At 41.2% G+C, this 13483-nt stretch overlaps 1 protein-coding gene across 7 annotated transcripts in view; it reads left to right on the top strand.

Moving 5' to 3' along the window:
* The first annotated feature begins 77 nt into the window (after window positions 1–77).
* The window catches only part of TLK2 (tousled like kinase 2), a 42347-nt gene continuing 28941 nt past the window's right edge, over window positions 78–13483 (top strand). For 3 of the 7 annotated variants that reach the window (XM_033520034.1, XM_015651315.1, XM_015651316.1), the window contains exons 1-4: window positions 1568–1656; window positions 3401–3466; window positions 10085–10156; window positions 12501–12570. In XM_033520034.1, coding sequence (XP_033375925.1) covers window positions 1576–1656; window positions 3401–3466; window positions 10085–10156; window positions 12501–12570 — 289 coding nt within the window. In that variant the 5' untranslated portion in view covers window positions 1568–1575. Of the gene's footprint in view, window positions 1172–1476; window positions 1657–3400; window positions 3467–10084; window positions 10157–12500; window positions 12571–13483 lie in introns of those variants that run through there. The other 4 variants (XM_015651313.3, XM_033520033.1, XM_015651312.3 and 1 more) reach the window with 4 other exon arrangements.

Raw genomic sequence — 13483 nt, forward strand, 5'->3', positions numbered from 1 at the left:
GCGGAGGGTGGGCATGGCCTGCGGAGCCTCGGGCTGAGGGTTGAGCCGGTGCTGGAGGGGAGGAGGAGGAAGAGGCCGAGGCGGTGCAGCAGCTGGCAGTGGGGCAAGGCTGCTCGCACGGCGGCTGATGTCTCTGCGTCCCGAATGGGTGGGAGAGGGGTGCTGGAAATCCCCTCCCGGGAGGACAGAAGGGAATTCCAGCCCTGCCTGGAGGGGTGCAGCGGGTCCCGGGGCAGCCCCCGGCGGGAGGAACGTGTGTCAGCCCCTTCCCCAGAGCCGCATCCTGGTGTGGGGATGCGATTCCCTGCGGATGGTGGCCCCTTGATGGGCGAGAGCCCTGGGAGCACTTGAACATCTTGGTGTTTGCGGCTTGTCTTTCATTTTCTTCGCTGCTTAGATTTCCTGTTTTGAAAATTGGGCTGAGAGCTTTGTTGGGCTTTTTGAGCCCCTGGCTGAAATACGGTTGTTTAATAATCATGTTTAGGATCCTATTAGTTTTTGAGGCTTGGGACTGATTGGGGAGAGCAGTTGAGAATGCCCCCGGATGGATTCACTTTGCCCCTGTGACTTGTAGCCGCAGCATTTGGAGGAAGCAGCAGGGACAAAATGGACAGTTCATAAAAAGAACAATTGTGCATTGCCTGTTCTAGAGGGCACTTGCTGCCCTTCAAGAACTTTCCTCATCACATATGCTCTTTACACAGCAAATCTTTATCTTCTGATTTTGGCCTTTTTTTCTACCTTAGTCCAGAAAATGAAACTGGAACAGACATTTCTGGAAATGAACTTGATTGGTGCAGTTGGGAAGATGTGATTCAGAGTTATAATGAACAGTGAATTTTGTCCCATTTTTTTCTTAGTTCAGGATTTGAATTATGTATTTCCTGATTTTTAACCTGTTTACACAGTTATGCTGGCTAGATTTTTAACCCTTCAAATAAGGCATTCATAGTGTTAGATTGCCAAGAGATACCCCAGGTACATCCAGGATGTAGAAGCTGGTGTTATTTTTGAATATCTGATGCTTTACCTTATAAAAGAAAAGGTTTAATTGTGCATTATTTTCTTCTTGTAATCCCACTCTGCTTGGAAGAAGCAAAGCTGTTATCAGTGAAATCTGGAGTTTGTGGAGATCGAGTATTTCCAGGATTGGCCAAAAATAAATTATGGGGTAAAGAATGTTGCTTTTTTTTCTCCTAGTCATGCAGCACAGATGAAAAGCTCTGAAGCTTTTAGTCATAACACTCTGGTCCCATGTTTTCCTTTTAATAAAGCATCCAGTGGGAGAATGTGACATAATTGGTTTCTTGGATTTAGAGATCTTGAAATGGCTGGTACAACAGAGGAGACGAGAGGAAATTCCAGCAGGGTTATGGTTTAAATACTATAATATGGTGGCAAAGTCATGGTGTTACTACATGGTAATCTCACATTTCTCTTGCAAGAAAATGCTCTCTACGCGGTTGTGCGGCAGAACAAGCACTTTTAAGTCTCGTCAGTGGCACGGAATATTAAACATCTCTCTCCTTTCCTTGCTTTGCATAATCTGAGTGTTATTCTTCCATAGCAGCAGAAATGATGGAAGAATTGCATAGCCTGGACCCACGCAGGCAGGAGCTCCTGGAGGCCAGGTTCACTGGGGTTGGGGTTGCCAAGGTGAGTGTGAGTACCTGTGGTGACAGGTAACACTTCTTAGTCATTCTGCCTTGCGCTTTGGTTGGGTTTTTTAATTTCTGCATGGATAATTTTGGTTTGCAAACAAATTCTATATCACTTGTTGTGTTTTGGCCTCTTATTTGTGTGAAGTATGTTCGAGAGGAATGAAAATGGGATCTCTGTAAGCAGATGATTTGCTATACAGAAGATTTTGGGCTCTAATTAAGTTCTTAGGAGTTGTTCCATCTTAAGGCAGCCTGTATGCCCAAAAAACTCCATAACAACTTAGTAGAAGTGGGTCTCTCATCTGGCTCTTCCTTTCTCCAAGGATACCTTTGAGAGCTACTGGTGGGATACAGTTTCAAGTGTTGTGCCTTGTATACAACACATAACCAGACTGAAGCATTGAGTTCTCTTCTTTGGGGTGCAGGAGCTAAAATCATCTACCCCATCACATAGAACACACACAAAAAGTGTTTGCAGGGCAGCTCTCCTGTGTCTGACCCACAACCTGCCAATAAAATCCCATCTTTATCCTCATGCACAGCTTCCACTTGGTGAGAAGCTATCTAAAGCAAGACACCTGAATAACAACCTTGTGTGGTTGCTTGGTGTCCTGGCATTAAGCTGTGAGTTCTCCAGGTGTGAGTACTGTTAATGTCAATCTTTCTGAGCAATGAAATGGTGACAGAACTCATTTTAAACTAGGTCAGGGATAATGAGTTAATTTTTGTAGGAGATACTGAGTTTTGAATAACATCAAGGTAGATGGTAAAGCAACACATGCTTAGATGATTTTCTGAAGCCACTTAGAATTATTTTGAGAAAAAACATTGTAGATTCCACATTTCTCAGAAAAACACAAAGTGATTCAAAACTTGAAAGAGTTTTGGTTGAATTCTAACTTCTTTCTGCTCTGCCTCTCAGACAAGGTTGAGTCTGGGAAGAGAGCACAAGGAAGCCAAATGCTTAGCTGTAAGAAATTGTAGTAAGGAAGATTTACACTAGAACTTAAGAGGTAACAATTTTGGTTGCTGAAGTAAGAGTGTGGGGATTTTTTTATCTTTTCCCCTACTCTTAAGACTTTTAAAATAGCTCTTTTTCTTGCATAACAGTTGATGGCATTTACTGTACTGTGATCTTATTTCATACAACATTACAACTTTTTGTGTACTTTATCACCTGTTTCTTTCCTCTTTTGTCCCATTTTGCCACTTTAGAATCTTTAGCTGTACCAGTACAGATAAACATCTTACTAAAAGAGCTAAAAGCTTAGACACAGGTATAGCTTTAAAGCAGTGCCAATGTACTCAGTGTTCCCAAAGAATGTTAGGAACTCTTCCTTTTAAAGGAATAACTTTTGAGAGATACAGGAAAGCAAATCTTAGTTATGTTTCTGATATGTTTGGAGCAGAAGGTACATGCCCTTTTCTGTAGGGGTGAATATTGAAAATTCATTTCTAAAGCAATCCAAAGAAAAAAGCCTCATTTGTTGGAGGCCTCACTTTGATCAAAGTTGTTCTGTCACTGAGTTGTACCTCTTCTTAAGCAATTATACCTTATACTAGTCAGTAAACTGTTAAAGTGCATTACACTTATTGCAAACAATATATTTATTTATTTACTTGCATTCTTGCTAATTTGCAATAGATCAGCCAACCATTGATATAAATTAGCATGACTCTACTATGTTGCAGCAAATCTTGGTTGCAATATTAATTTCAGCTACTACGTTCCCTCCCAGGTTGGTGCTTCAAATTCCCTCCCTACCCCCCCAAGCCTCCGTCCGTCATGCTCCGCACTGGCATTGGTAGGTCACTGTCTTAAAGGGAATATATTGGGAAAGCTGTGATACAATTTTGTGTGATTCAGCTAAGGTTTTTAGCTGGCTCCAATGAAATGTTTAAGGAAAGAACCATGGAGAAAGTGAGTGCCATCTAGTGGGACAGGGCCTGGCTCATCCTCCTGGGATAGAACATATCTGGTGCTGTTTATTGCATAAAAGGAAGAAATGTCATTTTAGATGCTCAGATGTGATTGGGTGAAGGTGGCAGGCAGTTGTACTGAGCTTCCTGCCTTCTTCCCACTGGGTGTATCTTGCTGTGTATGGCTTTTTTCTTTAATGTTTAGAAACACAATGTTTGGACTTGTAGAAAATGAAAACATTAGTTGCTCCTGCAATACAACTTAAGCTTCAAGCCCACGGTTCCTTTGTGTTATTAAAGAGCACCTATAGGTGTTTTGAGATATGAATGAGAGCAAGCTGATCTAGAATAAGTTTTTGGGTTGGAAACTAGAAAAAAGCTTCTAGCCATCAGAATAATGGGATTCTGGAAGAGCTTTCCAGTAAAGCAGTAGAGGACAGAAATGCTAAACTGTTTTGGAAATATCTGTCTGCTTGTCATTTCCTGTGGTAGCTGAAGGCACAACCCAATGACCAAGGTTGTTTGCAGCCCCAAAAGCCTCAAAATTCTGTTCCAAGTCTGTCGTGAAGTTTCTTATGTAGCAGCCGAAGAATGTATTTCACTAGAAGCTTGGAGTTAATTCATTTAATCAAATTTATGAGCAAGGAATGTTTCTAGGCAACTGTTACACTCCTGTGCTTCACCCATGTCACTAGATAGCTTCAAAAAGCTGGTGATGCTTTAGATGTCTATTCTTGCCATATGGTGAAGTGCCATTCTTCCCCAAATTTCCAGAGCAAGTCCTTGAATTAACACATGACACTCTGATACTGACTGTTCCTGCTTATTTGGCTCCTGTTTATATTTACTTACTGGGAAAACCTAAGTGCATTCCCATAAGGCATTATCCTGACTAGACATCATCCTTGGGTCAAGAGGCCCAGGAGACAAAATGTGAGTGGTTTCTCTAGGTAATACTGTTTAATTTAGTCTGTTCTCATCTTCTGCCTCCCTTCCTCCTATTTGGGTGCTGCCTTTAAGATATCAGGTGGGTTAACCTGAAGGGATTTGTGTCATTTCCAGAGACTTTTACTGGATAAGAATTTGAATAAGTAATTATGATGGGTGAATCTGTGTTTGCACACAGCCTGTCTTGGGCTTAACCAGTGTGGGTCCTCACAGCAGCAGATGTATCTTCTACAAGTTTGTTTTTCAAAAGATCTCTGAACTAAGCTCTGTGTGCTGCTTTTATAGTGAAACTAAAATGACTGGAGTACTTCTGGGGAAAGTAGCTGGGCTGTAGGAATCTTGTAGATTCATCTGACTGTGCCAGAATTGAACAAGTGCTGGTCTTGGTGGTAGCTAGTGCTCCCTTTCCTCCTGCTTTGAGGTAATGATGCAGAATGTATGCTGCCAAAATAATTGTTGATGAAGAACAGTATTTGCCTGTATTAGCTTGGTTTTTACTTATTCTCTCTAACTTTTGAAGTCTTCATCACGTTAGCAACTCAAGTTCTATGATGGACTTAGCAACAGTTCTAGCAGCAAAGTTAACATGTTGAGATTTTGTGTTTGAGGATAATCATGTTCTCCTTGGAGTGAAGTGGTGCTTCACAATGGTGGTCCCCAACAGGTGTCATAGGCCATGAGAAGAACCAGTTAATACGAGTTTTAAAACTTAGATTTGAATTTAGCAGCTGCTACAGAACGTGCCAGGACTTTTTGCCAGATACTTGAAAATTGTTTGGATGCTTCTGTGTGCAACATTACTTCAAATGTGTTGTCTGGCTGCTAAAGCCCAGAAATAGTTGTCAGATCTCAGTCCTGTTTCTGCTCATGAGCTGAGGGTTAGGGTGAGTTGTGTGACCCTTCTGTCCAATTTACCATCACTAAAATAAAAATACCTATTTCCATTATGCCGCAGGAGAGAACTCCTGTGGCATAATGGAAGCCAAACATATCCTGCTGCAAATCTGCTTGCCCATCTGATAGAGTGCGGGTTACCTTTGAACATCTAAGAATAGATTAACTTCTTGTGGCAAAAAGACCTCAATGATTCAGGGATTTCATTAGCAGCAGCAATACTGAGCTTTTCTAAAAGTCCAATTAAGAAGCAGGTTCTAATTTTCATACTTATGTGATGCTTGAAATAAGATAAGAATATGTTAATTAAACCTGACACAGTAGCACTGGACCAGAGTAACTGTAAAACCATTTGACCATTTCACTTTGGTGTAAACTTGTGTGGAATCAGCACTAACCTTTAGTGGAACCAAGGATTGACTCCATGCCTTTGAAATCACTTGATCTGCTACAGAATTCAGAGGAACTTGGATTGTCCTGACTTGAGGTAATGAAGCATGTCTATCTCCATGTCACCTTCATTTAGACAGCAAGAAAATTTTGAAGTGCATTTGCTGTAAGCCTCTGTTGGAAACTCTGGCTAGGCAGGTGGAATTCCTAGAGCTTCCTTTCAGTACAAGGAATTGGAGAGCACAAAATGGAGACTGCCCAGTTTGAGTTGTGGAGTGATGGATCATTTCTGGGAACTTGGGGAGGCTGTGGAAATGCACAAGTCATGGGAGGCAGGAGATGGTAAAGGGGGCTGAGTCAGCTCGGAGCTGTTCTAGATGATCTGGTAGGAGCTATTAGCAGGATAAGTTGTTTCTTTTGAAGTCTCAGCCATTGAAGCCTCACTGTGGGCTTTCCAGGAGCTCTGGCAAAGGAAGAAATGACTAACCAGTTCCTGTGAGTGGCCAGATTTTAAATTCTTGCCTTTTGAGTAGGAGTCTTCAAAGCACCTGCTGCTGTTGAATCCAGTTCTCAACATGGAGGCTTTATTGTGCATGGGTAGGTCACGGTCTTCGAAGCAGCATTTGATAGGTGAATCACAAGGGAAGAAAGCATGCCAGCTTATCTTGGAGAGAAATTCCTTGTGGAGGAGGAAGTGTGTGCTGTTCTTGTGCTTGTAATTTGGGTAAACACTATAGGAACTATTAGCTTGTTTCAGATGACCCACGTATCTTGAATTTTTGCTGAGCCCCATCACCAATTGCCTTGACAGGGCACAGTAGATGAGTGGGCTGGAAGTGTGAACAGAGAAGTGCAGTATTATTCCAGAGTGGTCTATGCTAGAAAAGTCAGATAACCAAAATTCGTAAGCCCTTCCTGTGTAAACTGTTGCATGTTTATTATTCCCCACTGCCATTTCCCTGGCAATATACTCATGTTAATGTTCTTACTTTGTTTAGTTTTTTTTTTCAAAATTCACATTCATTCCTTTTGTTCCTTTTGTGTCATATCCACTTAAAAATGATATGCTAAATTAAGTACTGAACATTTACCCCAAGTCAGTTTCCGAGTTAAATATAAACAGTCAGGAATGATAAAATATAAATTTGAAGCATTTTTTTTATACACACACTGACTGTTAGCTGAGGGGAGATACTTGGGTATATGGTTTCTCACCTCCATGCCTAAACTTGTTGCTATAAGCTGTTGATACCTAATTTCACAGATAACTTCATGTTACCTGGATAATCAGGAATGCTTTCCTTTCTCTTGACTCACTACATGAGAAGAGGGACAGCTGAGCACAAGGTCATGTTTCTGAAATATCCTAGGTATTGCATCTTCGTTGCTTTGAGTACAGCACATTCTAGTGAACAACTTGAGTTTCCATAGCCAGAATGCCTCAAAACAAGACTTTTGCCAACTTTACCAAGTTCAGCTCATGTCTATAAAGGTCTAATCCTTTAGAGTAAGAAAAGTGTCAGTGGAATAAAGCCCTCTCAAATGTAAGCAGGGGAAAGGGAAAGTCATGCATTTGATCCTCTGCATGGGTCAAAACATGTCTACAAAGAATTAATTATGCTCTTGTTCACAAAGCAGTATATGTGACAGTGAAATTTCTGGATACCTGTAGACAATGACAAGCTGTTCTGTTCCAGTTCCATAATGAAAAGTTGGTTCCTTCTCACCCTTTCTGCTACTGCACTGAGTTGAATTTTACCACATCCTCAGTTCAGATTCTAGAGGAAGGTTTAAAATAAAGAAAACAAATGTTGGGGTTTTTTTCTATTCAAGAATCTGACCAGCATCAAACTCCTATATTACTGATACAATAAATGGTTTTGATACCAGCTGGTAGAGCTAAAAAATTCCCATACAGGGTAGTCAGTACAGGTAGTTGTAGTACTGAAAGTAAGAACACTGTGGATTTTGTATGGGGCATTTTTCCAGCTGCTTGCATCCCAGAACTTTACATTCAGGTGCAAACTGAGTGTATTTCTTGTACTGGACAAGATAAACTTGTATTTCTGCAAAAAAAATGTTAGTAGCATTTCTACCTATAAGTGGTTCCATCAGTTAATTCTCCAGGTGATCCCAGAATACAGGGGCCTTGCAGAAGAATTGTCCTGTGTAAGCCACTGACATTCTCCTTCAAACATAATGTTCATGGAAATGTGGCGTTTCTGGAGCAGCTGCTCCTGTCATTTGCTATCCATCTGCAAAATGGAGGCAGTGAGATTTAAGCAAATGTGGAAACAACTTTCACTTTCATCTTCATCATGTCAGAACCCCAGTGTGAGACCCACAAATGCTTGTTTGGAGAGATGTTCACAGAGTTCTCACCTGGCACAGGAGGTTGATTGGTGCCTCAGATGTGCTGTTGGGATTGGGCTTCCTGAGAGAATGGAAAGATTTTCGAGGGCAGCATTAGTACAGTTTATAAGTAAGATTTTTTCATGGGTGAAAGGATTCACTATCTGTTGTCGCTTGCCATAAGATATTACAATTTTTTTAGCAGTGACACTTTCACGTGGATATAGCTAAGGTTAGTGTTGGCACTTCTGTGAAGTTCTGTTGGCCCAGGAGTAAATTCCTGGAATAATCAAGAGTTGTACCTATAGCATTTCTGAACCATCACATTGGGTAGCGAGGAGCTTGTTGCTTTGCTTCAAAGAAAGTATTGCTGAAGAGATAAGGTGAAATGTTCTTCTGGTACTGAGCTATTTGTGCGATCCCTTGAAGGAATAATGGTGCAGCTTAAAGAAACCTGCAATTTTTTCTTAAAGGAATCCTAAATGTTTAGCTTCTTGAACTATTCAGGTGTTGGGTTTTCTTTTTTGTTGTTGTTTGGTTTTTTTGGGTGGGGGGGTTTGGTTTTGATTTATTTTGTTTTGTTGAAGCAATTGAGCATGTTGTTTTAGGAGAAATGAATTTGATATTTAACACTCATAGTGAACACAGAAGGTAAACTCCTACTTTGAGCACATGCTTGCTTGGGAATTGGAGTTAGTAATAGCTAGATTATGTCACAATTTGATAGTGGTGTTTTGTCCCTTAAACTGGGGAGGGAGATCTGGTCTGTTCAAAAATTACCTACTGTAGGGTTTCTCTGTGGTGTTAAGGCTTCTCTCCTACTCCACCACTTGAGTCTTCTGCTCAAGTGTATAATGAGAAGTGGCTTTGCTTTGAGGAAAAATTGATTGGTGGGATGTGGTTACTGCAAAGTTAAAAATGCTAAAATAGAATGCATCTTCAGGAAAAGATGCTTACAAGTTATTAATGGAGAACTGGCTTTATCATGTCATTCTTCCTGTTAATACATTCCATCATTAATTGTGAATCTTGTTTTTACATCTTTGTCAAATTGGTCTTCATTTCTTAAGTTAGATGTGTAGGAGGATACTTTTGTGCCAGGATAAAACACAGTGACGTAGCATGATTCACTTTTTCCTTTTAAGACCTGTTTTATTAGGGAACTTAATTTTCAAACTGCTTGGGTATGTAAAAATGCAGATGTGTATCCAGTAGAGCCTGCAAAGATGCAGCAGACTCTTGAGGTACATGGTTACAATTTTGGTAAATCTGTTCCAGCCTCTTGAGTTTCTGATTTGGCCTGGTAGCACCAGCTGCTCTGTGGGCAGGTTACACATGGGTCCATAAAATAGCTAAGTGGGAAAGACTGTGTTATGAGGACCAGTTGTACTGTGTTTGTACTGCTGTTAACAGAAGTTTTGTTCACTTTCCTAGTGTTAAAAAAGCATAAAATGACACACTTAAATCAGTGGTACAGCCAGCATTTGATAACAGTATTAGTTGGCTTGTCAGATAAAGATGTGTCTGAATGCTTAGCTCAGGATCAAGCAGATGCTTGCCTGGAGAGCTGAGCTTGGAAATCCTGGTACTCAATAAACCATTTTTCTTCCTCAAACCTTAGGCTTCTATAAATACCACCTTGGCTGTTTTGTGGATGTGGGTAAATAGACCAGTTAGGATATGAACTGATGCTGAAATACTCCAAAGGCTAGATCATTATCCTGAGAAAAAAATTGATGAACAATCCAACTTTCATACTGGAAATGGCTTCTGAAGCCTCTTAGTGCCCCATCCTGTGTCTGGAAGTCTGACCCATGGTGCTATTGTAATTGTAGTTAGCCCAGAGATTGAGTGTTTATTAGGATGGGTCTGCCTTGTAGGGAAGTTGTTTCTAACAGTCTTTGCTTGCTTTTCACTAGGGTCCATTAAATAGTGAGTCTTCCAACCAGAGCTTGTGCAGCGTGGGCTCTCTGAGTGATAAAGAATTGGAGGTAAGCAGGCACAACTGCTCGGGGTAGCCAATCGATCTCAAAGCATGGAAGAAATTGTGTGAAAGTCAATGACAGTCAACTTAGTTTGGAGAATGAAAGGGATCAGGGAAGTATTTAGCTTGACCCTGGAGGCTTTCAGCCTCTCTGTGAATCTCCTCCTTGAAGCTTCCCACCATTCCAGGCAGGTTTTATGCAATCCCAAACACAGCGGTCATAAGGCTTAGCTGTTTTCAGTTCATTGGGACGCGTTTTTGGATACACGTAAAAAGCCAGAGAGCATTAATGGAAAAGTTTGCCATATCTATCAAATATTTGAGTTTGTCTAAGCCTATACAAGGCAGAGCCTTTTGTGGGATGCTCTGTGGAAGTGTGGGGAGGTGAAAATTGATGCTTTGTCCCTGGTTAGTCTCACTTCTTTAGGATTAACTATTTCAAAATGCTCATCGAAGCAGCAAAATGAATTGTAGTTGGATTTTTATTCTAAAATTCTATGTTAATAAACCAAAATCTCAAATTTAAGTGCATTTTCTTACGCATTTCTTACAAACTTCCCCCATAGTTACCAGGTAAGTTTTGGATCATATTTCCCTCTATTATATGGCAGTACTGGTATGAGGGGCTTTTGAGAATGCAGTATCTTAAATACCATAAAGTAAGTGTAGTTAATAGTGAAAATCTGAGCATTCTTCTAATTGTTTTTTTTAATGAATTTTTGTGGAGAGATGTAAATTGACCAAGCTTTCCATGTACTTGAATCTCCCATTCCTTGCTTTTTCAGTCTTGTAACAGATAATGCTGTGTGTCAAGTACTTATTTGTAAGTACTTGAATGGAAAAACAACTTAAAACTGAATCTCATCAATATGCTCACAGCTCCATGGAGGCTGTAATGGAGCCTGTGGTGTTAGTCACACCAACGCTGTTCAGGAGCTATTCTTCACTACACACTGAGGAGGCAATGTCACTGACTTTTACACATACAGGGGCTGGAGCAGCAGGCCTCCAGTCCCCTCTACCTTGCAGACACAATAACTCCCTTTTGTCTTAGCCCCTCCATCCTCTTACCAAAACAGCACTCCGTCAGTGAGTGCCCAGCTGGTAACATGGGGCTGTAGATGTCCAGCACCCACTGGTGCCAGGTTTAGATTCAGCTTTATCCTTTTTATGCTACTAAAGGTGGGAGATGTATTTCTGTGCTTAGTATCTGTAAGTCTTTTGGTAGAGATCTTTAAAGAGGGTACTTGGGATTTGGGTTTCCAAACAGCATGAAACTTAGGTTTACTACAGACTCTCTGGCCATGGCTTTCCCTCCCCCAGAGCTGTGGTCTGCAGTGTTTTTCTCCCTGCCCTCAGTCTGTAGTTTGGTGGTGGCTGCAGTGATTGGAGAACTTAGAGTTTGGGAATTATTTGGGGTGATTTGGGATAAGAGATGTTTTTAAAATTACAATGGTAATGGGAATGACAAGGCATCTCTTTCCAGCACCCTCAGTGAGCTTTCCAGCAGTGCTTCCCAATGTCTTTGTCAGGTTTGACCACAGATGTGACCCTGGTGATGGGGAAAGCACTGTGCCCAGGTCTACTCCATTCTCAAATGTTTAGGTTTGCTAGCCTTGTGCAGACAGATAGGCATGACGCTTCTGGAGCCCTCAGGCCTGTCAGCTGTGCTCTGTGTTGTGCCTCTACATATATAAACTGATCGTGCATAAATCCACTCATCAGCTGCCCATCAGGTCTCTGGGTGCTCACAGAAATGGTGCATGCAACTGACCCTTGACTTAAATGAGAGGAGGTGAGGAGCAAACAGAAGTCTAGGTGAATTGCTGCATCAGTAATACCTTTGTTCTGGTTGCTGTCCTGGGATAGTTCTTGTAGCCATCTGCAGTGGGCTTTGAGAAGAAGCATTACCTGCAGGCAAAGTGAATTGACATGAGAGACTGTGATTGGATTGCAGATTTTGATGTCAGTACTTAAACCTCTCATCATTATTCCCCTTGTACCAGTACTGTGATCACCTAGAAGGGTTTACGTAGGTTTTTATAAATGTTTGAGCTTGCTCTGCTAACCTTGTGACGTCATTGGACAGTAGAGGCTGGCTTGCAGCAGCTGAAATAGAAAAAAATAAATTTACCTCCTTGTTAACCACATTCTCTCCCTCCTGCTGCACATCTACAAGAAGGTAGCAACTCTTTGAGAGCAGTTGTTTCTTTAAGTACTAATTGCAGAAACAAATACACCAGAGAAATGAAACGGCCACTGGGGATATGGAACAGATCATTGTGTTTGGGCATTTTCTTTAAATCTTGAAATAACTGCAGTAACGTTAATTTTGAAGTATTGTTTAATAGACTCCTGAGAAAAAGCAGAATGACCAGCGGAATAGGAAGAGGAAAGCAGAATCCTATGAGACCAGTCAAGGTAATCCATGTTCCAGCCCTGCCACAGGATTGCTGCATGCTTGGTAACTCAGGCACAGTTTGCACAGGCAGTGTCCTAGGAAACTAATGGCTCTTCTCAAGGGTGTGTCAGGCAGCTTGTTATAAACTACTCCATGATGGTGTATTCTTTTCTGGGAGCCTTGTTATCCTTATTGGCAGGAAAATACTTGGCTTATTCACACAAACTCTTACATTTTTATGGGACAGGCTGCCCAGAGGCTTCGTATGCTGCTCTGAAGTGTTGTTTTGCTCCTGTGTTGCTACATATACAGCAGCCAGACTTCAGAAAACAGCCTGTACTCTCTTCCTTGCTTTCCAAGATGAGTCCCTGCCTTGTTAGAGCAAGTTCTCGCCATGACAAATCAGGAACAAGCTGTGCCCAAGCAGGCAGTGGTGTCCTGTGGAAAACCTGGCATGTTCAATCCGAGTTCAGATTTTCCAGCAAATGGGCAGAGGGGTGGATTTTGATTTCTTTCATTCTTCAACAAGAAAGTAATGAGAATTGTGTTGACAGAACTGCTTTGATAACATAATAGTAAGAAAAAAGGATTAAGATTTAATGAACTGATGTTAAGCCACTGCTAATTATCTCTCAAACTCTTACAGGAATGCTTGTGAAAGATCTAATATGAAGTAATTTATCTGAAAGCAGAGGAGTAAAAGTACCCTTTGCTCTCTGCTTATCTTGAAGGAAATTTTGAAAAACCTATGCAACAGTCAAGACCTTTAGTGTTTTCTAAGTACTTAAGCAAGTGCAAATGCTCTTTGATTGGATCTGACATGTTTGGAACTGAGAGTCAATTGAATTGTCAACTGTAGAGCTTCCCAAAAACAGCACAAGGGCTGTAACCCTGGGGCGGGCTTTTGTTGTGCAGAAGCTTTGTTGTGATAGG

This window comes from Parus major, chromosome 27 (genome assembly GCF_001522545.3).
Source record: "Parus major isolate Abel chromosome 27, Parus_major1.1, whole genome shotgun sequence".
NCBI classification, from domain to species: domain Eukaryota; kingdom Metazoa; phylum Chordata; class Aves; order Passeriformes; family Paridae; genus Parus; species Parus major.